The 27,872-nt window shown below is 44.7% G+C and overlaps 1 protein-coding gene across 1 annotated transcript; it reads right to left on the bottom strand.

The window, feature by feature from the left end:
• Positions 1–67: 67 nt before the first annotated feature.
• Positions 68–27,872, bottom strand: LOC115776561 (hemicentin-2-like). Its single transcript, XM_030724284.1, has 9 exons — positions 27,629–27,872; positions 27,169–27,507; positions 19,835–20,167; positions 15,519–15,845; positions 12,606–12,938; positions 11,684–12,013; positions 4,201–4,530; positions 1,865–2,212; positions 68–708 (listed from the first exon to the last, which is right to left on the bottom strand). Exons 1-9 carry the CDS (start codon positions 27,702–27,704, stop codon positions 482–484), a joined length of 2,643 nt encoding a protein of 880 aa, XP_030580144.1. The 5' UTR covers positions 27,705–27,872; the 3' UTR covers positions 68–481.

The following is a 27,872-nucleotide window of genomic DNA, read 5'->3' on the forward strand; positions in this document are numbered from 1 at the left end:
TCAGACAGGTGGTTCAGGTGCAGCAGGAGGGGCGGAGTCAGAGAGACACTCAGAGGTTGTTGGATAAAACCTGCCAGGTTAGGGTCACAGAGTGACCCTAACCATGGTAACTGACTCAGAGTTAGTTAGCTCTCTTTCTGGAACAGAAACCTGAGTTTCCTCATTTTAGGTTAACAAACCAGAGCTGGAGCTGAACCTGCTTCCTGGAATAGAGCCCTGGACTGATTTTCCTAAACCTATGACTCTGGAAACCAACTGAAACCAAACAGAAATAAAAACAAAAAGAGGAAAAAAAAACCAACTATAATGACTCTGGTGCACAGATTACACTCAGAACCTACTCCAGAGGCGTAGCCAGAGGTGTAAATGCCCCCATGGGGGTTATTAAAATGAAAAAGGTTCATATATCAAACCAACACAAAAGAGCTCTGCATGTTTGAACTGAACCTTTAAACATGCATAAATCATGTCTGCTGGATGTTCAGGAGAGTTCATCACTGTCCTCAGATAGGCTGACTATCTCCTGGTGATGAGCCGCATTTGATCTTTGGGACTGGTTGGATTTTCTGTTGCTCAGAACAACAATAAGAACAATAAGAAGAAGCAGCAGCACAGCAGAAAGTGTCAGACCGACTATCAGTCCAACAGATCCACCCTCGTTCCCTCCACCCTCGTTACCTCCACCGTCTGCGTCTCCTCCTGGTGGATCTGCAGGTGAGAAACAGGTGTGAGGTGTCAGCTGTCAGGTAAAACAGGAATCATTCAAAATGTGGATGAACTGTGAAATATAGCATATAGGTAGATTTTTTGAGCTCTTCTGACTGAAGCTGTGGCTGCCATGTTATTAAAAACTGCTGCAATAAAAGAAAACCTGCATTCACAGTATTTCAGCAGTATAACCAGGGCCGTACACTGACTGATAACATAATTTATATTCATGGAAACAATTTACAGTCATGTTTTTGTTCCAAAAAAGAAGAAGAAGAAGAAAGAGGATCTTAAATTGTATCTGTACCCAGTGGGTTTTCCAGGACGTTCAGTTACTGGATACGTGGTTTACGTGCCAATCACCATTATTCACCTTATTCAGACCTTGTCTTGTCCAATCTGCAGTATTCTGAGCCTCATGGGCCGAGTTATATAAACCTGCTCACTTCTGCTGAGGCAGAGAGAGCGAGAGCAGATGACACTGTGGCTCTGTGACCTGAGCTGGGACAGTTCAAGAAAGCTGAACAAAAAGACACCCTGAACCACCCAAGACCTGTGGACAAGTGGGAGGGCAGGGACCAGCCTCTTCTGCTGGTTTTTAGCACTGGAAGCTTCTCAGTGAGGTGACTTGGGCTGGACTAGCTCTGAGAGCATGAAGAGCACTACATTTTGTTTTATTCTCATTGACTAATGTGTGCCATTATTATACACCCCTCAGTTATTTTGCAACTGTTCAGTACAATTCAATGTATCTGCTACCTGTGGCTCCATTCACTCTTTTGGATGTCACACCTGCCCATCAACTGTACAGTTAGCTGTTTCTGTCCTGTACAGGCTACAAACACATCTATACATATAAATCTTATCAGCTATTATATGCCCTGCTAATGTGGAAATACTGCCCCAAAGGCAAACATTTTTGAACTATATGGTGGACACAGTTTTGGTCACATCATGTGTGAAAAATCCACCAATGTTCAACTTTTCACACTTTATTCCCATTTTGAACCATTCTGGTGGAAAGAGCACAAATCTGCTGCTGTCAGATGTTATCTACTGATCACATCACTCAGTCTCATCAACACCTTTAGAAACATCAGCAACCAGGAAGCAGCTTCACCTATGATCACACACACACTGAACTCTGCTCACTCACCTGGAGGATCAACAACTCTCAGGTAGATGCTGCTGATGGGTTTGGTGTTCTTGTGGTTTGTTCCAATCATGAAGACATGACACTCGTATGTTCCAGTGTCATTAATCGTCACATGGTTCACATTCAAAGACACATCTCCATCCTTCATCTGTCTGTACCGCAGATCCACGCGGTTCTTAAAGGATGGATGCTGGTTATCTGGATCAAACCGCTCATCCCGGTAAACAAGGACGTATTCTGGCTGCAGGTCAGGTCTGATCCACTCTATAACATCGATGATGTTGTTGTTTGGAGCTCGACATGGCAGAGTGACGTTCTGTCCAGACTCAGCTGTGATGTTTTTATGGTCTGAAACAGAAAACACCACAGGACAGAGAGGTTAAAGGTCAACGTACATCTGTTCTTCTACAACAGCCAATCATAGAAGGACCACAATATACACTGCTCACAAAAATAAAGGGAATACTTAAACAACACAATATGACTCCAAGTAAATCAAACTTCTGTGAAATCAAACTGTCCACATGCTGTTGTGCAAATGGAATAGACAACAGGTGGAAATTATTGGCAATTAGCAAGACACACTCAATAAAGGAGTGGTTCTGCAGGTGGGGACCACAGACCACTTCTCAGTACCTATGCTTTCTGGCTGATGTTTTGGTCACTTTTGAATGTTGGTGGTGCTTTCACACTCGTGGTAGCATGAGACGGACTCTACAACCCACACAAGTGGCTCAGGTAGTGCAGCTCATCCAGGATGGCACATCAATGCGAGCTGTGGCAAGAAGGTTTGCTGTGTCTGTCAGCGTAGTGTCCAGAGGCTGGAGGTTCTACCAGGAGACAGGCCAGTACACCAGGAGACGTGGAGGAGGCCGTAGGAGGGCAACAACCCAGCAGCAGGACCGCTACCTCCGCCTTTGTGCAAGGAGGAACAGGAGGAGCACTGCCAGAGCCCTGCAAAATGACCTCCAGCAGGCCACAAATGTGCATTCGTCTGCACAAACTGTTAGAAACCGACTCCATGAGGATGTTATGAGGGCCCGACGTCCACAGATGGGGGTTGTGCTCAGAGCCCAACACCGTGCAGGACGCTTGGCATTTGCCAGAGAGCACCAGGATTGGCAAATTCACCACTGGCGCCCTGTGCTCTTCACAGATGAAAGCAGGTTCACACTGAGCACATGTGACAGACGTGACAGAGTCTGGAGACGCCATGGAGAGCGATCTGCTGCCTGCAACATCCTTCAGCATGACCGGTTTGGCAGTGATGTCAGTAATGGTGTGGGGTGGCATTTCTTTGGAGGGCCGCACAGCCCTCCATGTGCTCGCCAGAAGTAGCATGACTGCCATTAGGTACCGAGATGAGATCCTCAGACCCCTTGTGAGACCATATGCTGGTGCGGTTGGCCCTGGGTTCCTCCTAATGCAGGACAATGCTAGACCTCATGTGGCTGGAGTGTGTCAGCAGTTCCTGCAAGATGAAGGCATTGAAGCTATGGACTGGCCCGCCCGTTCCCCAGACCTGAATCCCATTGAGCACATCTGGGACATCGTGTTTCGCTCCACCCATCAACGTCATGTTGCACCACAGACTGTCCAGGAGTTGGCGGATGCTTTAGTCCAGGTCTGGGAGGAGATCCCTCAGGAGACCATCCGCCACCTCATCAGGAGCATGCCCAGGTGTTGTAGGGAGGTCATACAGGCACGTGGAGACCACACACAATACTGAGCCTCATTTTGACTTGTTTTAAGGACATTACATCAAAGTTGGATCAGCCTGTAGTGTGTTTTTCCACTTTAATTTTGTGTGTGACTCCAAATCCAGGCCTCCATTGGTTAATAAATTTGATTTCCATTGATGATTTTTGTGTGATTTTGTTGTCAGCACATTCAACTTTGTACAGAACAAAGTATTCAATGAGAATATTTCATTCATTCAGATCTAGGATGTGTTATTTGAGTGTTCCCTTTATTTCTTTGAGCAGTGTATATGACACCTGTATAAGGCAGTGTTTCTATTCAATAGTAAGCAACAACCATGCAGGAGGTGCACTACTCACACAAAAAGTTTAAATCTCTAAACTCTGATTTCAGATATGGTCAGATTATGGCTGTAAATATTCATTTTAAATGTTTATTTCCTTTGGAGAACATGAGTGGCAGGTTCAGTAAAACATGTCGACATAAATGTTCGATATTCCTGAAATCCTCACAGATCTTTAATATCAGCACAAGGTCATTTTGGAAAGACTACGCAGGTCATCCACACAACAAATGAAGAAACATCACCAACCAGGAAGCAGCTTCCTCTCTGACCACAGACACACTCAACTCACATGGAGGAACACTCAGGTTGATGATGCTGAGCTTCCATGACAGAGTTTCCTCCATGAAGACACGACACTGGTATGTTCCATCATCAGCAGCCGTCACATCCTTCAGAATCACAGACACGTCTCCATCCTTCATCTGTCCATCCTGCATATCCACCCGCTTCCTGAAAGATGGATGCTGATTTGCTGTAAGAAACTGTCCCTCCCGGTAAACAAGGACATATTCTGGCTCCAGGTCAGCTCTGCTCCAGTGTACAAATTTGATGTTGATGTTTGGAGCTCGACATGGCAGAGTGATGTTCTGTCCAGGATCAACTGTGAGGATTTTGTGGTCTGAATGAGGAAACAACAGAGAGCAGAGAGGTTAAAGGTCAAAGTACAATTCTGACCAGAATTACTAATTTTACATATGTTGCTTATTTCCTTTAACATTTGAGTTTTTAGTCATTTGGATATGTGGAATAAAATGGATGTCTGGCTGACTGTCACGTGTGGTGTGTGTCCGGGGAGGCTGGACCCAGAATACAGGTCTCAGCAGAATAGATTGAAACTTAACGTGTTTTTATTGAGAGAAAAGGGACCAGAAAATAAACACAACTACACTGGGCTGATGGGTGCTGACTTGATACACCACACAGGAAATAAACAACACAACAAAACACATGACAGAGGGACAGGACAGACACCAGAACACAGAGACAGGAACTAAGGGAACCAGGAAATCCATATGTAACTAACAATAACTAATAACAGGACAAACAAATATGAAAGATAATCAAATCCAAAACAAACTGGGAACATGACAGAAACTCAATGAAAACAGAACCTAAAAGAACAAAACAAGAAATGCTGGGCACACGACCCAGGACCATGAAATTAACATCCACCAGTGAACCATGAAGGGTGAGGTTGGATTTTAGCCTCAGCGTAAATGTGCAACATTGTAGAAACTTCAGCACAACAAAAACACACTTCTTTGTCTCTGTATCATCTGGATTACAGCTGAGCTGGGCATTATGGATTTCTTTCCCATATCAAAAATATCATGATGTGAATCAGATCACTACTTCTGTCAAGCCACAACCACAGGTCAGAGGGGAGATATCATCATCCCACACTCAGAGATTGTGTACCAAACCCCAAGAATAACTAGTCCTCTGAATACCAGAGAAGCTGAGCTGAAAGATAAGATCATGGCTAAGATGGAAACCCGGACCCCTCAAAGCCGACTACCAAGACTACATGAAGTACCCTCTGAAAGACTACAAGAAGATGTGAACACAGCACTATGGACAGTCCCTGCTTCAACAATCACTGAAACCAATCAGTCCATCAATTCCACAGCAGCAGTGATCTTCAAGGTGCTTGGCTATAAGATGAACAACCACAAGGAGCAGTACCCTCCATGGAAAAGATGGCTAGAGGCTAAAATCAACGAAGCACAGAGGGAATTTAGCCAGCTAGCAGAGTTGAAGAAAGGGGTACCTAAGAAATACAGCAGGCTTTCTATACCTGAGGCCTTAGAGACTGCCACGTAAAGACTCACAGCCTTGGCTATCCGGCCAAAGACGTACTGAAAAGGTATTCAAGCCAACTGCACAAGTCATCATCAAGTGTGGGATTTACCAAGGAGATGCTCTGTCCCCACTGCTGTTCTGCATAGGTCTGAATCCCCTCAGCAAGATCATCAACAAGACTGGATACAGATACCGACTACGAAATGGCAATGAGCCACCTCCTCTACATGCATGACATCAAACTGCATGCCAGGAGTGAATGAGGTATTGATTCACTGATTCATATCACAGGGATCTACAGCAATAACATTGGAATGTCATTTCAGACTGGAGAAGTGTAGTCGGCCGGTAACAAAGAGAGGGAAGGTAGTCTGAAAAGAGGGGATTGCACTACCAGAAGGCAACATTGCCAACATTGAAGACAGTTACCGGTACCTTGGAATCCCTCAGGCTAATGGGAAGCATGGAGAGTCAGCTGAATGGGAAGAACAAGATCCAGGCAATCAACACCTATGCCCTGCCAGTTGTCAGATACCCTGCTGGGATAATAAGCCAAAAGAGGAAATAGAAGCCACTGATGTCAAAAAAAGAAAGCTCCTTACCATGCATGGAGGGTTTCACCCCAAATCCAGCACCCTGAGACTGTACTCTAAGTGGAAGGAAGATGGCCACAAAGGATCAGGTGCTTAGTGAGTACCTCAGGCAGCAGAAACCCGAGAAAGAAGAGAAGGAAGAACAGGAACCATCATGGAAGGACAGGCCTCTGCACGGCATGTACCACCGGCAAATAGAAGAACTGGCTGATAAAGAAAGTCTACCAATGGCTGGACAAAGCTGGACTGACAGACAGCACAGAGGCACTAATCATGGCAGCACAGGAACAAGCTCTGAGCATAAGATTGATAGAGGCTGGGGTCTACCACACCAGGCAAGACCCCAGGTGCAGGCTGTGCAGAGATGCTCCTGAGACAATCCAGCACATAACAGCAGGGAATACAGCAGCAGGTGTACAGGTGCTGGTCATAAAATTAGAATATCATGAAAAAGTTGATTTTTTTCAGTAATTCCATTCAAAAAGTGAAACTTTTACATTATATTAATTCATTACACACAGACTGATATATTTCAAATGTTTCTTTTAATTTTGATGATTATAACTGACAACTAATGAAAATTGTAAATTCAGTATCAGAAAATTAGAATATTGTGAAAAGGTTCAATATTGAAGACACCTGGTGCCACACTCTAATCAGCTAATTAACTCCAAACACCTGCAAAGGCCTTTAAATGGTCTCTCAGTCTAGTTCTGTAGGCTACACAATCTTAAAGGTGACCTTTGACACCTCACACAAGGAGGGCAAGACACAAAGGTCATTGCTAAAGAGGCTGGCTGTTCACAGAGCTCTGTGTCCAAGCACATTAATGGAGAGGTGAAGGGAAGGAAAAGATGTGGTAGAAAAAAGTGTACAACAATAGTGATAACTGCACCCTGGAGAGGATTGTGGAGCAAAAGCCATTCAAAAATGTGGGGAGATTCACAGAGAGTGGACTGCAGCTGGAGTCAGTGCTTCAAGAACCACCACACACAGACGTATGCAGACATGGGTTTCAGCTGTCGCAGAGGAAGAGAGGAGAGGCACAGAGTCCACGCTGGCTGAGGTCCAGTGTGAAGTTTCCACAGTCAGTGATGGTTTGGGGTGCCATGTCATCTGCTGCTGTTGGTCCGCTGTGTTTGCTGAGGTCCAAGGTCAACGCGGCCGTCTACCAGGAAGTTTTTGCGCACTTCATGCTTCCTGCTGCTGACCAACTTTATGGAGATGCGGATTTCATCTTCCAACAGGACTGGGTACCTGCTTTAAGGACCATGGTATCCCTGTTCTTACTTGGCCAGCAAACTCACCTGACCTTAACCCCATAGAAAATCTATGGGCTATTGTGAAGAGGAAGATGTGATGTGCCAGACCCAACACTTTAGAAGAGCTGAAGGCCACTATCAGAGCAACCTGGGCTCTCATAACACCTGAGCAGTGCCACAGACTGATCAACTCCATGCCACGCCGCATTGCTGCAGTAATCCAGGCAAAAGGAGCCCCAACTAAGTACTGAGTGCTGTACATGCTCATACTTTTCATGTTCATACTTTTCAGTTGGCCAACATTTCTACAGATCCTTTTTTTGTATTGGTCTTAAGTAATATTCTAATTTTATGATAACACCTGTACAGGAACATCTGTGCTAAGTATGACCTGGAAGTCCCGAGGTCAAAATGGGACACAAGAAGCTTCATAAATACCAAGGGCTCAGAGAGGAGCTAGAAAAAAAAGTGAAGATGAAGGTAACAGTGGTCAATATTGGATACTGTGGCTCCTCTGAAAAGGAAAGCTTCAAATCAGAAGTGCCTGACTCCGTGGTATAATTGACAAACGCACAGCTTAAAGCAGATAACCCGAAAGCTGGAGAGGGAATGGCGTCTCACTAAATTAGAAGATGCTCATTTAGCCTGGAAAAAGAGTTTGTTGCTCTATAAAAAAGCCCTCCGTAAAGCTAGGACATCTTACTATTCATCATTAATTGAAGAAAATAAGAACAACCCCAGGTTTCTTTTCAGCACTGTAGCCAGGCTGACAAAGAGTCAGAGCTCTGTAGAGCCGAGTATTCCCTTCACTTTAACTAGTAGTGACTTCATGGATTTCTTTACAAATAAAATTTTAGACATTAGAGAAAAAATTATTCATAACCATCTCAAAGATTATTCTTCATGTTCGGCTGCTTTCAGCACTGCTGGTATTTGTTTAGACTCTTTTGCTCCAGTTGATCTTTCAGAGTTAACTTCAATAGTTACTTCCTCCAAACCAGCAACATGTTTGTTAGATCCCATTCCTACTAGACTGTTCAATGAAGTCTTTCCAATTATTGATGCTTCAATCTTAAAAATGATCAATCAGTCTTTATTAGTTGGCTATGTACCACAGACCTTCAAGGTGGCTGTAATTAAACCTCTACTTAAAAAGCCATCACTGACCCAGCTGTCTTAGCTAATTATAGGCCAATCTCCAACCTTCCTTTTCTCTCAAAGACTCTTGAAAGAGTAGTTGTAAAACAGCTAACTGATCATCTGCAGAGGAACGGTTTATTTGAAGAGTTTCAGTCAGGTTTCAGAATTCATCACAGTACAGAAACAGCATTAGTGAAGGTTACAAATGATCTTCTTAGAGCCTCTGACAGTGGACTCATCTCTGTTCTTGTCCTGTTGGACCTCAGTGCAGCTTTTGATACTGTTGACCATAACATTTTATTACAGAGATTAGAGCTTGCTATAGGTATTAAAGGTACTGCACTGCAGTGGTTTGAATCATATTTATCTCATAGACTCCAATTTGTTCATGTAAATGGGGAGTCTTCTTCAGACAGTAAGGTTAATTATGGAGTTCCACAGGGTTCTGTGCTAGGACCAATTTTATTTACATTATACATGCTTCCCTTAGGCAGTATTATTAGAAAGCACTGCATCAATTTTCATTGTTATGCAGATGATACTCAGCTTTACCTATCAATGAAGCCAGATGACACACATCAATTAGTTAAACTGCAGGAATGTCTTAAAGATATTAAGGCCTGGATGACCTCTAATTTCCTGCTTCTAAATTCAGATAAAACTGAAGTTCTTGTACTCGGCCCCACAAATCTTAGAAACATGGTGTCTAACCAGATACTTACTCTGGATGGCATTACTTTGGCCTCCAGTAACACTGTGAGAAATCTTGGAGTCATTTTTGACCAGGATATGTCCTTCAATGCACATATTAAACAAATATGTAGGACCGCTTTTTTGCATTTGCGCAATATTTCTAAAATTAGAAACATCCTTTCTCAGAGTGATGCTGAAAAGCTAATTCATGCATTTACTACTTCTAGGCTGGACTATTGTAATTCATTATTATCAGGCTGTCCTAAAAGCTCCCTGAAAAGCCTTCAGCTGATCCAAAATGCTGCAGCTAGAGTACTGACAGGGACTAGAAAGAGAGAGCAGATTTCTCCCATATTGGCTTCTCTTCATTGGCTCCCTGTTAAATCTAGAATAGAATTTAAAATCCTTCTCCTCACATACAAGGTCTTGAATAATCAGGCCCCATCTTATCTCAAAGACCTCATAGTACCATATCACCCCAACAGAGCACTTCGCTCTCAGACTGCTGGCTTACTTGTGGTTCCTAGGATACTTAAGAGTAGAATGGGAGGCAGAGCCTTCAGCTTTCAGGCGCCTCTTCTGTGGAACCAGCTCCCAGCTTGGATTCAGGAGACAGACACCCTCTCTATTTTTTTCTTCTTTATTTATCAATTTTAACATAGAGTTTGACATATCAGGCTCAACAGATACAAGTCAGCCCAAATCGAGCCATCAGTTTGAAACAACAGCTTACAACAATCCCACACAGAAATGTGACAAAACAAAAACCAAACCAAACCAAAAAAAACCCCATGATACTTACATTTAGTCTCTATTTTTAAGATTAGGCTTAAAACTTTCCTTTATGATAAAGCTTATAGTTAGGGCTGGATCAGGTGACCCTGAACCATCCCTTAGTTATGCTGCTATAGGCCTAGTCTGCTGGGGGGTTCACATAATGCACTGTTTCTCATTCACCTTATTTACTTTGTTTATACTCCACTCTGTATTTAATCATTAATTGATATTAATCTCTGGCTCTCTTCCACAGCATGTCTTTTCTCTCCCCTCAGCCCAACCGGTCGCGGCAGATGACTGCCCCTCCCTGAGCCTGGTTCTGCTGGAGGTTTCTTCCTGTTAAAAGGGAGTTTTTCCTTTCCACTGTCGCCAAGTGCTGCTCATAGGGGGTCGTTTTGACTGTTGGGTTTTCTCTGTATTATTGTAGGGTCTTTACCCACAATACAAAGCGCCTTGAGGCGACAGTTTGTTGTGATTTGGCGCTATATAAATAAAATTGAATTGAATTGAATTGAATTGAATTGGTCCCCGTGGTACTCGGAACACTCGGGGCAGTGACCCCCAACTTGGGAGAGTGGCTCCAGCAGATTCCTGGAATGACATCCAAGATCTCTGTACAGAAGAGCACAATACCAGTAAAAGCTAAGATACTGTGCAGGACCCCCAAGCTCCCAGGCCTGTGGTAGAGGACCCGAGCTTGGAGGACAATGATGTTCTTTAGTCAGTTTCCAATAAATAAAGTAGAAATACATACAAATAAAATTTCACAAAACCATATTGTCATGCAGGCTGTTTTTCCTCTGTTTCTCTGCTGCAAATGGATTAGTGGGTGGTTCTCGCCTTGTTTCCACCCGTGGGTTGAGCTTTTTTTTCTGGGCTTACATCATGGTTATGTATTTAAGACCAACTGTGACTGAAATCTTCACCTGTTTGTCCCAACCACTGTGTTGGTAAATCTGCTCACCATGTTGTTTCCTGCTCTCCATTGTTGGAATGTAGTAATTCCTGTTTCCTATGTTTTCCTCAGTTCTCCATTCCAATATCCAGTTAACCTACCTGCTCCATGTTAAGGAGATCACCAAATATCACTTGTCCACACAGACTCACTTTGGTAATCACCTCATTTGTATTCTAGCATGTCTTCCCCCTTTTCCCCGCTACCTCCAACCTACCTCCTGATAACAACCCACCCGGAGACAACCCCTCTTATGTACACACTCCTTTGACCACAAGTAGGAGATCCATGCTACATATACCCATCCATAAGGCCCTTTACGATGACTCGCTCTAGTTGTGTCTCTCCAACTCCACAGACCTTCCATGACTGCCAGTGTAGAGTCTAGTGCCCGCTCTGTTCACTTTGCATTATATAACCTTCCAAAAAGCCAGTACCTGGCTAAACATCTGTCCACCACAAACATCCAGCAGGTCATCCAAGGAAACATCAACAACCAGGAAGCAGCTTCACCTCTGATCATAGACACAATAAACTCTAATGACTCACCTGGAGTAACACTCAGGTAGATCATGCTGAGCTTCCATGAGCGAGTTTCCTCCATGAAGACACGACACTGGTATGTTCCATCATCAGCAGTCGTCACATCCTTCAGAATCAGAGACACGTCTCCATCCTTCATCTGTCTGTCCTGCAGATCCATTAGATTCTTCAAAGATGGATGCCGGTAATCTGGAAGAAACTGCCAATCCTGGTAAACAAGGAGATATTCTGGCTCCAGGTCAGCTCTGCTCCAATGTACAAATTTGATGTTGTCATTTGGAGCTCGACATGGCAGAGTGATGCTCTGTCCAGACTCAGCTGTGATGCTTTTGTTGTCTGAATGAGGAAACAACAGAGCAGACAGGTTAAAGGTCAAAGTACATATGTTTGCTTCTCCAACAGCCAATCAGAGTGAGGATCAGAGAGTGACCAGAATTTACAATGGATGGATGGATGGATGGATACCTCTTGATATCCAAAGGTGACAAACTGAGGGATTGGGTGAATCTTAGCCTTGTGCTAAACATCCAAATCTTCAGAAACTACAAGACACGAGCTTCACAGAACAGAAACATGTCCTGATCCATGATGATGATTTGTGGTGTTGGCTGCCTTTATGGAAATATGCTTTGACACAGTTTGCTGCTCCAAAACTCCCAAACTCCCTGTGCCCTTCATTACACCAGTGTGTTTGTCTTTTCTGCTGTTTGTGTTGGGCGTCATGTTCAGTAAGGCTGTCACTCAAGTTTTCGTTAACATTTTCTGTTGTCTTTTACTCGTTTATCTGGCTCACACTCCTATTGTACTGCAGTGCATAATTGGAGCTAAACATCTTTCTGCCTCTATAATCCACAATATCATCCATGAAATAAACTACAAAAAAAAAAATGACCCTCCAGGAACCTGTGCCTGAACTCTACTGACTCACCTGGATGAACACTCAGGTCAATGATGCTCAGCTTCCATGAGCGAGTTTCCTCCATGAAGACACGACACTGGTATGTTCCATTATCAGCAGTCGTCACATCCTTCAGAATCACAGACGCGTCTCCGTCCTTCATCTGTCCGTCCTGCAGATCCACCCGCTTCTTAAAATACAGATGCTGGTAATCTGGAACAATCTGCCCGTCCCGGTAAACAAGGAGGTTTTCTGGCTCCAGGTCAGCTCTGCTCCAATACAACAATGTGATGTTGTAGTTTGGAGCTCGACATGGCAGAGTGACATTCTGTCCAGACTCAGCTGTGATGATGATTTTCTGCTCTGAAAGAGGAAACAGCACAACAGAGAGGTTAAAGGTTAAAGTCCAGTCATGAACAGAATTATTTAATTCAGTTATGTTATTTGTTTCCTTTGACATTTGAGTTGTTTTTCCCTTTTATGCTACTCTGCTTCCTCGCTGGACTTTACATAATAAAAATATCTCCAAACTACAAAATCATAAGAACCTTCTTTTTAACAGTGTTAATTTCACTGATGAAATATTTTTGTCATAGTTTTCATCAACAACCCTTTTTTTCATGACTAAAACGAGACGATAACTAAATAAAAACTACCTAAAAGGATAAAAACGATGAAGAAATTAACTGACACTTTCATCAACGAATGAAAACGAAACAAAAATGCTTACCGGGGATGACATCCAATCAGAACTGATTTAATTTTGTGACAGGGCGGGACAAGTTAGGAAAACATCCAATCAAACGCACAGTTGCACAAATTTGCTCTAAACCCGGGAAGACCAAACTAGCCTGTGATTGGTCGTTCCTTCCGATAGAACTAAGTTATGTAACCAATGTCAGCAGGGAGAAAGAGAAGAGCTGATGTATGGACACATTTGTCCTTTGACTGTGACAAACTAAACGATGTGTAAACCATGTGGGGCGACTATCTCGGGTAAAAACACGACAAATCTTAAACGACATCTGCAAACCAGTCACCCAGATCTCCATGCAAAGGTCAGCATTTTAATGTCATGCAGGGTAAAGTGTTTTTCCCAGTTTGTGTTTAGAGAAAATCTCCACACCGCGGTGGATTAGCCTTTATAATCTTAGTCCTGAACACTGCCCTGTACCTTTCAGAGCGTCCTGCTGTAAAACGCTCAGATTATCTCAGTAAGGTGGTGTTAATGATCAGGTGTGTGGGAAGCAGGTGAAACCCTAACGGGTCCCGACTGTTGTTTGCGCTTATGCGCCGAATGACAGTTCAGAGTACTCACCCTTTTTGGAGTCGCTGGGCGGGGTGCTGGAGAGTGCTCCATCCAGTGACTCCATAGTCTTGCTGGGAGACTTCAACGCTCACGTGGGCAATGACAGTGAGACCTGGAGGGGTGTGATTGGGAGGAACGGCCTGCCCGATCTGAACCCGAATGGTGTTTTGTTATTGGACTTCTGTGCAAACCACAGTTGGTCCATAACGAACACCGTGTTCGAACACAAGGATGTCCATAAGTGCACATGGCACCAGGACACCCTAGGTCGCAGATTGATGACTGATTTTGTAATCATATCATCAGATCTGCGGCCGTATGTTCTGGACACTCGGGTGAAGAGAGGAGCTGAGCTGTCAACTGATCACCACCTGGTGGTGAGTTGGATGTTGGATCAGGTGGCGGGGGAAGATGCTGGACAGACCTGGCGCACTTACACCTATTGTGAGGGTGCGCTGGCAACGCCTGGCAGAAGCCCCAGTCTGTAAGAACTTCAACTCCCACCTCCGACAGAACTAGAACAGCATTCTGAGGGAGGCTGAGGACATTGAGTCTGAATGGATCATGTTCTGCACACCCATTGTTGAGGCTGCTGCTCAGAGCTGTGGCTGCAAGGTGGTTGGTGCCTGTCGTGGTGGTGACCCCCAAACTAGATGGTGGTCACCGGAGGTGAAGAGAGCCATCAAACTGAAGAAGGAGTCCTATCAGGCTTGGTTAGCCTTTGGGACTCCAGAGGCAGCTGACAGGTATCGGCAGGCCAAGCGGAATGCAGCTAATGTTAATATTATTAATAATATTCCATAACTTTTAATAAATGTTTAATTTTGTGTAAGTGTGTATAATGACTAATTCAAGGGAACTGAAGAAAAGCATTTACATTTTACACCCTTTATATTTTAGTTGACTAAATCGACTGTAGAGTTCGTCGACTATATTCTTACCATAATCAATCGACTAAAACTGAAACTATTCAGATGACTAAATTATGACTAAAACTAAACTACATCTTCGCCAGAAGACTATGACTAAAACTAAATCAAATTTGCTGTCAAATTAACACTGCTTTTCAACAGTTGGTCTTTTGAGCCTCGGCTGTGTTGGGGTGTCATGTTCGCTAACGCTGTCCCTCCAGTTTCCTGCTGTCCTTTCTCGGTTATGCTGCTCACTCTCCCATCGTACTGGTGTGTATGACTGCAGCGGCACAAACATCAGCACACGTACTGCTGCAGCTGCTCCTTCACTCAGCTTCAACCTATCCTGATGTGATGCCAGCTCTTATTCCAGTCATGTGATTGGCTCAGCACAACACTGTTTTCATTGTCATTAGGTGGAATGAATTCTATTGACTTTCTACTGCCCATAGCTCATTCTTCTATTGAGAAAGGCCTGTTAATCACCCAGCCCTAGATTACAGTGACAGTCATTAAATCCACCCAGCCTCACGTCACCTTCACACACACACAAACTGAATCAATATGAAAAAAAAAAATCTGCCATGATCCTGGGTTTTTGATCCGGGTCTTTGACTTCTGGATTTTCTTGTTAGTTTCACTCGTTACATATTTTGCTGTTTCCCCCTGATTTGTCTATTTAAAGCCTTAGTTTGTTATAAACGTGTGATAATACTGACTCACCTGGAGGAACACTCAGGTTGATGATGCTCAGCTTCCATGAGTGTGTTTCCTCCATGAAAATATGACACTTGTATGTTCCATTATCAGCAGTCGTCACGTTCTTCAGAATCACAGACGCGTCTCCATCCTTCATCTGTCTGTCCCGCAGATCCACCCGCTTCCTAAAATACGGATGCTGGTTATCTGGAACAATCTGCCCATCCCGGTAAACAAGGAGATGTTCTGGCTCCAGGTCAGCTCTGCTCCAGTATAAAACTGTGATGTTGTTTGGAGCTCGACATGGTAGAGTGACGCTCTGTCCAGTCTCAGCTGTGATGGTTTGCTTCTCTGAAAGAGGAAACAACACAGCAGAGAGGTTAAAGGTCAAAGTATAGTTATTAGCAGAAGTATCTGTAAGAGAAAGCAGCCTCTCATTATCAGACACTGTGAGTCTCTGCATGCTGCCTTTATGGAGCTACAGATACACTGAACACAAAGATACTGACTGCTGACAACACATCACATGTTTTGTTTCTGTCACTTCTGGGTTGCAGCTGAGCTATATGATTTTTTACTCTCTTTATCAGTTGATTGTGCCATATATATTCATATATATATATATAAATCCCAGGTCGCCCCTACGGGAGGTCTATTTTACCCTCCAAGAAGAAGAAGAAGAAGAAGAAGAAACAGCCTTTATTGTCCCACAGAGGGGAAATTTGGGTGTAACAGCAGCCGCAGTTATTATAAATATAAATAAAGATATAATAATTCACACTATTAAGAAAAGAATATGTATAAAATCAACAAACAAGATTAACCTTAATACTACTAATAATAACACTATATACAACGTACATGATGTGCCTGTGTGTTGAACCTTAACAGGCCGGACTATTTACAGTATATTATATATTATCCTACATTGTGTAGGCTATTGTGGTTTTTGTTGGGAGCAGTGATGGTTATAAAGTCTTACAGCTGCTGGGAGGAAGGATCTGCGGTAACGCTCCTTTGTGCATTTAGGATGCAGCAGTCTGTCACTGAAGGAGCTCTCCAGCTCAGCAACAGTTTCATGCATGGGGTGGGAGACTTTGTCCATCAGTGATGTTATTTTGGTCAGAGTCCTTCTGTCTCCCACCACCTGCACTGAGTCGAGAGGACATCCTAGGACAGAGCTGGCTTTCCTGATGAGCTTGTCTATCCTCTTCCTCTCAGCTGTAGACAAGCTGCTGCTCCAACATACTGCTGCATAGAAGATGGCTGATGCCACCACAGAGTCATAGAAGGTCTTCAGGAGTGTCCCCTGCACTCCAAAAGACCTCAGCCTTCTCAGCAGGTAGAGTCTGCTCTGACCCTTCCTGTAGAGCGCATCAGTGTTATGAGTCCAGTCCAGTTTATTGTTTAGGTGAACACCCAGGTACTTATAAGAGTCCACTATCTCAATGTCCACTCCCTGGATGTTCACCGGTGTCCGTGTGGTGGGTCTGCGCCTGCGGAAATCCACCACCAGCTCCTTGGTTTTAGCGGCGTTGATCAGGAGGTGGTTCCGCTGGCACCAGTCCACAAAGTCCTGAGTCCACTGTCTGTACTCTGAGTCATCCTCACCTGTGATGAGGCCAACTATGGCAGAGTCGTCAGAGAACTTCTGCAGATGGCAGCGTGGGGAGTTGATGGAGAAGTCTGCAGTGTAGAGGGTGAAGAGGAACGGTGCCAGCACAGTTCCCTGTGGGGCCCCCGTACTGCAGACCAGCCTGTCAGAGACACAGCCCTGTGTCCTCACGTACTGTGGGCGGTCAGTGAGGTAGTCCAGTATCCACTCGGAGATGTGGTGGTCCACTCCTGACAGTTCCAGCTTGTCTCTCAGAAGTCCTGGCTGGATGGTGTTAAAAGCACTGGAGAAATCAAAGAACATGATCCTCACAGTGCTTCCAGGCTTCTCCAGGTGGGTCAGAGCTCGGTGCAGGAGGTAGATGGTGGCGTCATCCACCCCGATGCCAGGCCGGTAGGCGAACTGCAGCGGGTCCAACGAAGACGACACCATGAGGCGTAGATGGTTGAGGACCAGCCTCTCGAGGGTCTTCATTAGATGCGATGTCAGGGCTACCGGCCTGTAGCTGCTAAGATCCTTTGGATGTTTGGTCTTTGGTACCGGTACCACACAGGAGGTCTTCCACAGTTGTGGTACTTTCCCCAGCTTCAAGCTCAGGTTGAACATGTATCCCATGATGCCACACAGCTGATCTGCGCAGCACCTCAGGAGCCTGGAGCTGATGCCGTCTGGACCAGCAGCCTTTCGCACCTTGATCTTACGTAGCTCCTTCCTCACATGATGAGTTGAGAGGGACAAGATGGAGGTGGGGGATGGGGGTTGTGAGATGGAGTCCTCAGAAGTGAAGGGGGTGGGTGATGGCTGAGAGCTGAGAGGTGTGAGGTCCCAAGAAGAAGAAAGGTTGGCAGTCATTAAAGATGGTGGGGCTGACAGCAGGGGGGACTGGGCTGGGGGAGGGGTGGGTGGCTGGTCAAACCTGTTAAAGAACTGGTTCAGGTTGTTAACCCACTCTAAGTCTCCCACAATCCTAGGGCTTGGTTTGTGGCCTGAAATTGAGTTCAAACTCCTCCAAACCCCACTGATGTTGCTCTGCTGTAGCTGGTCCTCCATCTTCTTCCTGTAGATGTTTTTTCCATCCCTGATTTTCCTTCTCAGATCCTTCTGCACGGCTCTCAGCTCCTCCTTATTTCCTGATCTAAAGGCTCTCTTCTTCTCCTTCAGGAGAGCCTTTATTTCAGTCGGGTCCTCTACCAGAGGCCTGGGAGCTTGAGGCTCCTGTGCAGTATCTTAGGTGTTCCCAGTATTGCGCTCTTCTGGACAGAGATCTCAGATGTTGTTCCAGGAACCTGCTGGAGCCACTCTCCCAGTTTGGGGGTCACTGCCCCGAGTGTTCAGATTACCACGGGGACCACTGTTACCTTTATCTTCCACATGCTCTCCAGCTCCTCTCTGAGCCCTTGGTATTTGTCAAGCTTCTTGTGTTCCTTCTTCTTGATGTTGACGTCACTTGGTAATGCAACATCTATTATTTTCTTCATGTACTTGCACAGCCTGCACCTGGGGTCCTGCCTGGTGTGGTAGACCCCAGCCTCTATTGATCTTGTACTTAGAGCTTGCTCTTGTGCTGCCATGATTAGTGTCTCTGTGCTGTCTGTCAGTCCAGCTTTGTCCTTTCATTGGTAGAATTTCTCTATCAGCCTCTTCTTCTATCTGCTGGTGGTACATGCCGTGCAGAGGCCTGTCCTTCCATGATGGTTCCTGTTCTTGCTCCTCTTCTTTCTCAGGTTTCTGCTGCCTGAGGTTCTCACTAAGCACCTGATCCTTTGTGGCCATCTTCTTGGTGTATTCATGGATCTTCATTGTTTCATCTAGGACAGTGGTTCTGACACTCACTAGTTATGATGGCAGTAGCCCAAATATTAGCACATTATATTGACTTTGTACTGAACCATGTCTTATAGTTGTATAGAGGAAAGGTATTTCATGATAATCATTCTCATAGTTTTATCAAACAGCCCTATTTTACTGTGATGTCATGATGCTGTGGCAGGCAGGCAAAGGTTGGACCCCAAATGCAGGACTCAGGTGAAGAACTGAACTTAATGTAGTTTATGATAATGATGACTATACAAACAAATAAACAGGACTGGACAGATGCCAGACCTAAAACTAAGGGACACTAAGAACAGAGAGACGCACAGCAGGTACATAGACAATGATGCGACAATGAACAGAAGAAAACTGAGGGCTTAAATACGCATCAGGTAATCAGGGCAAGAGGAAACAGCAGGTAGAACAAATAAGACTAATAACACACAGGAAACAAGACTAAACACAAAGTACAGGGAACACGAGACTTTCAAAATTAAACAGGAAGTAACCTAACAAGGTACACACAGACTTAACACAGAGGACTGGAAAACCACAACTGATATCAAAACCAGAACTAAGGTGAACAATGAAAGAATGAAGGAAACAGCATTTGGTTTCTAACAGATAAATCTGACAAGCAGAGATAAAAATGAAGACTATGAAAAGAAAGTGAGCAGATTGATGCAGTTACAGCAGACGTTTCTGTTGTTGAAGGATTTCTGCACAGCAACAAAAATGTGAGCTCTCTCCTCCATCAGTCATCACGTGTTCACATTTATGTCACAGAGGATTTGTGTGTGCACTGAGTCAAAGCCAAGAGCTGCTAAACATCTGTGTGCCTCCAACATCCACCAGGTCACCAACACAGCAAAAGACATCACCAACCAGGAAGCACTGAACTCTGCTCACTCACCTGGAGGAACAGTCAGGGTGAATCTGCAGATGGACTCCCAGGAGCGTTTTTCCTCCATGAAGACACGACAGTTGTATGTTCCAGTGTCAGCAGTCATCACGTTCTTCAGAATCAGAGACACGTCTCCATCCTTCATCTGTCTGTCCCGCAGATCCACCCGGTTCTTAAAAGACACAAACTGATCACCTGGAAGAAACTGCCCATCCCGGTAAAGGAGGAGGTATTCTGGCTCCAGGTCAGCTCTGCTCCAATGGATGAACTTGGGGTTGTTGTTTGGAGCTCGACATGTCAGAGTGACGTCCTGTCCAGGATCAGCTGTGAGGAATTTATCGTCTGAAAGAAAAAAACAACACAGAGCAGAGAGGTTAAAGGTCAAAGTTTATGTATTTGATTTTATTAACCTTTTTACTTCTAAAACACACACACACACACGCGCACACACACACACGCGCGCGCGCACACACGCGCACACACACACACAGACACACACACAGAGACACACACACACACACACACACACACACACACACACACACACACACACACACACGATCAGAATGTGTGTTTTCTGCTGCAGGAAATGTGGCAAACCTCATGAATGCTGATATTCTCGCTTTTCTTCTTTGCTGGTGTCTCATGCTCCTTTAAAGGCTCACAGACACACATACTCACTCATTCACTAACACACTTCAACACACAGATATGCAGAGATATGTACACAAACACAGTTCTTTCATTACTGCTTTTGCCTCCTGCTCATGTTAGAAAGCTTTCCCAGAAGAGGAAAGGCTGCCCTGTTTTACCTGACTGGACTGTTCCTGTGGTTTTAGTTCTGCATTTAAGAAAATAATTTAATATGACATGGAAACATGAAAGTTTGTCTCTCACAGATGATGTACACAGCAGAGAGCAGTTCATTTTAACAGAACTGTGTTTTCTCTCTTTAATTTTTATTATTGCTCATTAAGAAGAGAAAAACATTTATGATCAGATTATTCAGCAGAATACTAAAATAATTGAAACCCATCATCACAGCTGCATCAGTGCAGCTCTGAGACTCTAAACCCTGATGACCAGTCTACAGGAACCAAAAGACAACAGTGACTTTATCATTTCATTGGTAACTAGACTCTATTTAACAGACACAGGCACAGTGAATCAACATTAAATTAATTCTACTATAGTCTTCGTCTCAGTCTCAGAGGGAAACTCTGATGAGTTTGTAAAAGTTAAACCTCACCTGCAGAGATGAACACGAAGACGCTGACAAACAGCAGAGTCCAGCAGAGCGAGGCAGACATTTCTGCTGATCCAACACTCAGTTTGTTCTAGATCTCTGACTCTGTCACTGTTTCCTGTGTGTAACAGAACCTGAGCTTAAACCTGCTGCATGGGATTACATTTAAGCTTTAAATAAAACTGAAAGACTGTGAGAACTGATGTATGGTACAGCCGCTCATTCAAACTCCTCACTTTCGTTTCACTGTCTCTTGAAAGTCATTGAGTGGTGTTTGTAGGCGGGGCTGCAGGACAGGTCCATACCTGTCAAGTTTTGTATTTAAAAATACGGGAAATTTTCCGCTGCTGAAAATAGAGGTCACTATATGACGTCATCGCCTAATTTGCATAATTGTTCATTAGAAGAAGAAGAAGAAAGAGCTTTATTTGTCACATACATTTACATGCAGTGAAATTCATTCTCTGCATTTAACCCATCACACACATGGAGTATGTAGTACACACAGCACAGCATGGAGCAGGGGGCAGCCAAAGGGCGCCCGGGGAGCAACCTGGGGGGGTGGGCTTGCTCAGGGACCCACAGTGATGCCAGCCCGAGGATGTACTGTAGTTGCAATCGAGGCTGCAGGAGAGGAAAAACCTCTTTGGAGAGACAAAAAGTGAAGAAAAAAAAACACCATAAATATGTTTAGAACTACAAATGAACTTTATGAAATAACTTAATAACTTTAATGCTTTGCCTAGACCCACATTACATAGATCAGTTTTGTCCCGTATTGTTTAATGTTAGAATATCATATTTAATGAAAACACTGTGGGGTGAGACTGTTAGCTACGTTCATCCCTCCTCCTTTATCTTGGCCGCTGTTGCCAACTTGTGTAAGAAACCTCACTGTCGGCTGTCTCAGAGGTTGATAAAGGCCGAAGCGAGGATCGAGGATGGGAGCGGAGGGAGCAGGTGGGCAGGCTCGGTGTTTAAGTGAGGTTTGGGGGTTGGAGGGTGGAGACAAAGTGAGGTCTGGGCGATGCCAAAGTGTACGAAGGGACGCAGTAAGAAGGCTTTATGTACACAGAACATGGTGACAGCGGAGGATTTCACTATCGCTATATCGCTTTATGGGGCAAAAAAAAAAACCAAAAAACGCTAATTTGGCAACACTGAGCCCTAGCGTGGATTTGTTTACGCTGCTAAACCGGAATCACGTCACCAAACTGTGAAAAGGGCGCACTGAGGTCCAGTTGTTTTTACGGGGTTGTTCTGGCTGTCGGCACTAACCTAGTGATAGTGACAGTTCAGTTTGGAGTGGCACAGGAATGCTTTAAAAAATTGAAAATAAAAATACAGGATGTCGCTGGGACAGAGGGGTAAAATACGGGAATTTCCCGGCCAAAACGGGAGACTTGACAGGTATGGACAGGTGGAATCTGCAGCAGGTCTGAGTGTTTAACATCCACCAATCATCAGCTACATACTAAAGAGCATCATCATCATCAGCCAAAGGGCTTCAAAATGATTTCACTGTATGAAAATGTAGATTGTGCTGTGGAGGAGGCAGCATTCAGCTGGAGTTTCATACAAGCAGATAATTATGTTGCTTCCTCATGGAGCAAGAACAGGCTGATCAGAATCAGCAGCACAAAACACTAAACTCACACGAATCCAGAAACATGAAATGTGAACATAGACACGAAAATACAGACACACAGAAGAGGAAACCAACAGGGACAACAGGTGGAGCTCACAGCTGACCATAATCACAGAAATGAGACACGTTAGTAACCACAGAGTCACACAGAGACAAGAACACAGACTTGGTCCAGGAGGCAGGCCTGAGAATGAAGAAGAACAAGAACACAGACACATGCAGCAGCACAGAAACACAACTGAAACACCAGCAAACTGACTTCAGTGAAAACAAAAGCATAAGAAGCAAACCCAGGGACCACAGAAAGACACTGGGGCATAGACCCAGGACCATGACGGATCCAGCCGGTCCCAAGCCAGGATAAAATGAGGAGGGTTCAATGTGGGGTTAGCAACTCAACAGCATAAAAAAAAGAAAACATTTGCTACAGAAACCAGACTGAAACCACCATATCAGAGAGACTTTGGAGGGAAGATCCCTCCTCATGACACAGACCAGTGAAAGCCCTCTGGAACCAGTTCACCTATTAAGGTAAAAATCAGGAGAGGCACCTGGAACGTCAGAACATGTATGAAAGTGATAAGGAGGCTCACATCATCAGCAACATGAACAGATATGATATTAGGGTCTTAGGCCAGATGGAATGGAAGTGGCTACATCAGACTGACATTGGGACAGACCAGCATATATTCTTGACACAAAAACCCTGAACACAGGCACACCAAAGGAGTTGCAATACTAATGCAATCAGAGGCCATTAAGGCATTGATTACATGGGAACTCCTCTCTCTATGACTTATGTCAGCCAGATTAAAGACCAAAGGCAGAAACATTATCATTCAGTGCTGTGCACCAACCAGTGCAGCCAAAGAAGATGAGAAAGAAGACTTCTACAACTCCCTACAACCAATTTTAGACCGTTTGCCAAGAAGAGACATCAAGATTGTCATGGGCAATATAAACCCCAAGGTAGGAGATGACAACATGGGCAGAGAACTCACAATGGGAAAGCATGGTGTGGGAGGCTGCAATGAAACAGAACTACTTACAGACTTCTGCTCATCCAACCACATGGTCACCATCACAGAAAACAAAACAGGGATCAAGTGGATGTTGACCAAGCAATTTGAAGATCTTGACTTTGCAGACATCAGCCTTTTGTCTCATAAGCACCATCACGCACAGCAAAAACTTGCATGACTCAAAGTAGCAGAGAAAACTGGACTGAAGATCAACACAAAGACCAAGGTAATGCAGATAAACAACAGGAAGAAACCCCACTCCAGCTGTGGGGAGAGAATGTCATTGAGACAGAACACTTCACATATATTAGGAGTGTGGTCAGCAATGACAGCGGTGCAGAAGATGTTAGAAGCACCACCAGTAAAGTTAGACTAGAATTCAAAGCCCTGTGACCTGTCGGGAGCTCCAAAGTACTGTCCATAGATAAGATCTGCATTTTCAACACAATGTGAAAACAGTCCTCTTGTATTGCTCGGAGACATGTCGAGTGACACACAACATCACCAGGAAATTGCAGACATTTACCAAATGATTTTTACGACGTATTCTTGGCATCAAGTGGCCTTAAAAGATCTCCAGTGCTGAGAGAACCAACCAGACAGCCATTAGCCAGAGCATTAAGTAATGCAAATGGGTTTGGATTGACCAAACTCTATGCAAACCAGCTGAAGACCTCACAAGGCAAGCTCTGGAGTGGAACCCACAGGGAAAGAGAAAGGTGGGAAGACCAAGACAGACCTGGTGGAGATCGGTGGAGGAGGCGGCTTAAGACGCCAGGTGATGTTAGCTCAATGCCAGGCGACCGCGCTCACTGCAGTGACGGTGACGTGGCCGCTGACTGTGACCCTGACTGGAGCTCTGACTGTGGTTGCTTGGAGACTGCTGCAGCGGGCTGTGGCAGACAGTAGTGGTGACTTGAAATCCAAAAACTCTGAGTCCAGAGGAACAGCTGTCTGTGACGGTGGAGAGGAGTGTCCATGCCAGATGCCGCTTTCTCCAAGAAGCGGATCCCCTAGATATGGCAGCAGCTGGTTCCTCTTCTTCAGCCCACATTAGGGCCAAAAACATGGCTGGGCCACCTCGCGGCAGTGAAGACCTGGGCTTGGACGTGGCTGAGCAAGTAAGTAGCGGAGATGATGGCGGGTCTTGAAAGCGAGGGGATGACAGTGAAGATGAGCCACAGCTGAGTGGAGGAGAAGGCAGTGAAGAGATGACAGGATGAAGGAGAGGTAATGTAGCAATAGCGTGGAGGAATGAAGCAGAATCCTTCCCCCGAACTGGGAGGCCAATGTGGTACAATTCGTACTGCAGGGTTTTCCGAAGCATGATGGCAGAGTGTGCCAGTGAAGCCGTGACAGGATTGGTGAGGAGCCAAGAGGAGGAAGAAATCAGTCCACAGCAGAATGCCAGTTGCATTAGCCTTTTATGCTCATCTGAGGCCTGAATGATCTGCTAAGCAAAGTCCATTAGGTCTGAGAGTTTCTCCTCTTGCTTCTTGGCAGTCCCGTCACCAGATCTCAGTCTTAAGGGGGGCTTATGAAATCCAAAAGGGGGGCACCACTACTATTAGCTTGATTAGTGATCTGGCTTGGGTGGGCGGGCCAGGGCGGGCCCAAGCGTATCAGTGGGTGGGCACAGCCCCCTAGGGCCCGCCCATAGCGACGGATCTGCTCCTTGGAGGGAATCTTTGAGTCTGACGGGTCCATGTGATGGTCGCGTCATTCTGTCACGTCAGGTGTTGTGAGAGGCGGAGATGGACCCATATGCAGGACCAAACGAAGCGCATACGTCAAAACCAAGCGAGGCAACACACAGACTCACCAACAAAACAAAAGTAACAATGCAACAACAAGCAGAGAAAACACAGGATTTAAAGTGGAAACAGCAGGTAACACAGCTGAACACAATGACACTGAGACAAGGGGAAGCAAAACTAAACACACTGCACAAGAAACAAGACACTACCAAAATAAAACAGGAAGTGAAACAAGGAAACAGATAGAGACTTGACACAGAACACAAGGAACTAGAAATAACAAACTGAGGACCAAAAACAACCACGACACTCTCTCCTGTCAGCCCCCCCTCAGCAGATGCCCCCCCCTCCCTGAGCCTGGTTCTGATGGAGGTTTCTTCCTGTTAAAGGGAGTTTTTCCTTCCCACTGTCACCAAGTGCTGCTCACAGGGGGTCGTTTTGACTGTTGGGTTTTCTCTGTATTATCGTAGGGTCTTTACCCACAATACAAAGGGCCCTGAGGCGACTGTTGTGATTTGGTGCTACATAAATATAATTGAAATGAATTACAACTACATGAATCTTTATTTTCATATAAATCTCATAATACTTTGTAAGCTGTAACATTTGATAAGCTGGATTCAGTAAAGATCATGTGAACTTGTTGACAAAAAAGTAACATCAACTAAAGGGAGGATTGAAACACAAACTTGTGACTGAAACTTTTTTCAGTGTTGAAAGAGTCACACAAACTTCAGAGATTACTGACCGTCTGTGATCCACAGAACTTCATCACAGACAGTGTTTGTGTTATCAGGTCAGACACTGAGAGACAGTCTGAACATGTCTGACGTCTACATTCATCAGCTGGATCTTCAGGATGTCGTTCAGCTCTTAATGATCTCTCACTGATGGGACAAAGTGTACGACCCTCTGCTAGTACATTCTTGGCACATCACAACAACACCAACACAAACACCAACAACAACAGTCACAGCAACACTAACAACAACAAGCACAGCAGAGACTATCAGAAAAACTAATGGACCAATGAGCAGCCCAGCAGATCCATCCTCCTTCCCTGCATCCTCCTTCCCTGCATCCTCCTTTCCTGCATCCTCCTTCCCAGCATCCTCTCTGGGTCTGTGTCCTATTGTTTGATCTGCAGGTGAGAAACAGGTGTGAGGTGTCAGCTGCCAGTTACAGAACAATTTTTAATTTTAAAATTAAAAAAAGAAATCAGATCACACCATTTTGCATGTGTATTTATTACTCTTGGAGTGAAGCTAGTGCAGCATGGCAGAGCTAGAGCAGGTCTGCATGCAGCCTCATGCTAACGATCTGTATATATATGGTTAGCATATATACCCTGGCATTGTTGGAATACTGCAAATGTAGTTTTTTTTTATCGTTTTGTTTTTTTATAGCAACCATTTTTACAAACAACATGACGACTGCAGTTTTGGTGACATGGTGTGTTTCCTGTTTTTAATTTAAAGAGCACAGAAAAATCCACCAATGTGCAAATGTTCAGATTTTATTTTGAATGATTATCTACTGCACTCTGATCACATCACTCAGACCAGCTGCTTTCTACAAAGTCTCATCAACAACATCTTTAGAAACAAACATCAACAACCAGGAAGCAGCTTCACCTCTGATCACAGACACACTGAACTCTGCTCACTCACCTGGAGGAGGAGCAACGCTCAGGTAGATGATGCTGAGGAGCCTAAAGGGTTCTCTCATGTAAACACGACACTCATATCTTCCAGTATCAGCGGTGTTCACATCCTTCAGAATCACAGACACGTCTCCATCCTTCATCTGTCTGTCCTTCAGCTCCACCCTGTTCTTGAAGGATGAATGCTCCGTCATATAATGCTGCACTACAAATTGGTACACAAGGACATTTTTTCCATCTCTGCTTCCAGCTTTGCTCCACACAACTGCTCTAATGTTGTATTTGTTTGGAGCTCGACATGGCAGAGTGACTCTGTTTCCAGACTCAGCTGTGATGGTTTTCTGCTCTGAAAGAGGACACAGAGCCAATCAGAGCCAGGTGCGCGCGCACACACACACACACACACACACAAACAAACTGCATGAGTACAACAATCATTCTACTTCTTGGTTTAGTTTCTGACTCACCTGCAGAGACAAACAGCAGCAGACTGACCAACAGCAGAGCTGAGCAGAGGGACGCAGCTCCAGCAGACATGTCCATGTTCTCCACGTCTGATGATCTTAGTTTGCTCCAAATATCTGAGTCTGGTGGGACTCTGAGAATAACAGAAGCTGAGTTTAAAGCCTGAACAGAGGAGCTCAAATTCAGGCTTTAAATAAAGCTGCAGGTCGGTTTTCCATAGGAATGATTCCAAACTGCCGCTGCAGC

The sequence above is a fragment of the Archocentrus centrarchus genome, unplaced genomic scaffold (assembly GCF_007364275.1).
Source record: "Archocentrus centrarchus isolate MPI-CPG fArcCen1 unplaced genomic scaffold, fArcCen1 scaffold_33_ctg1, whole genome shotgun sequence".
Taxonomy (NCBI): domain Eukaryota; kingdom Metazoa; phylum Chordata; class Actinopteri; order Cichliformes; family Cichlidae; genus Archocentrus; species Archocentrus centrarchus.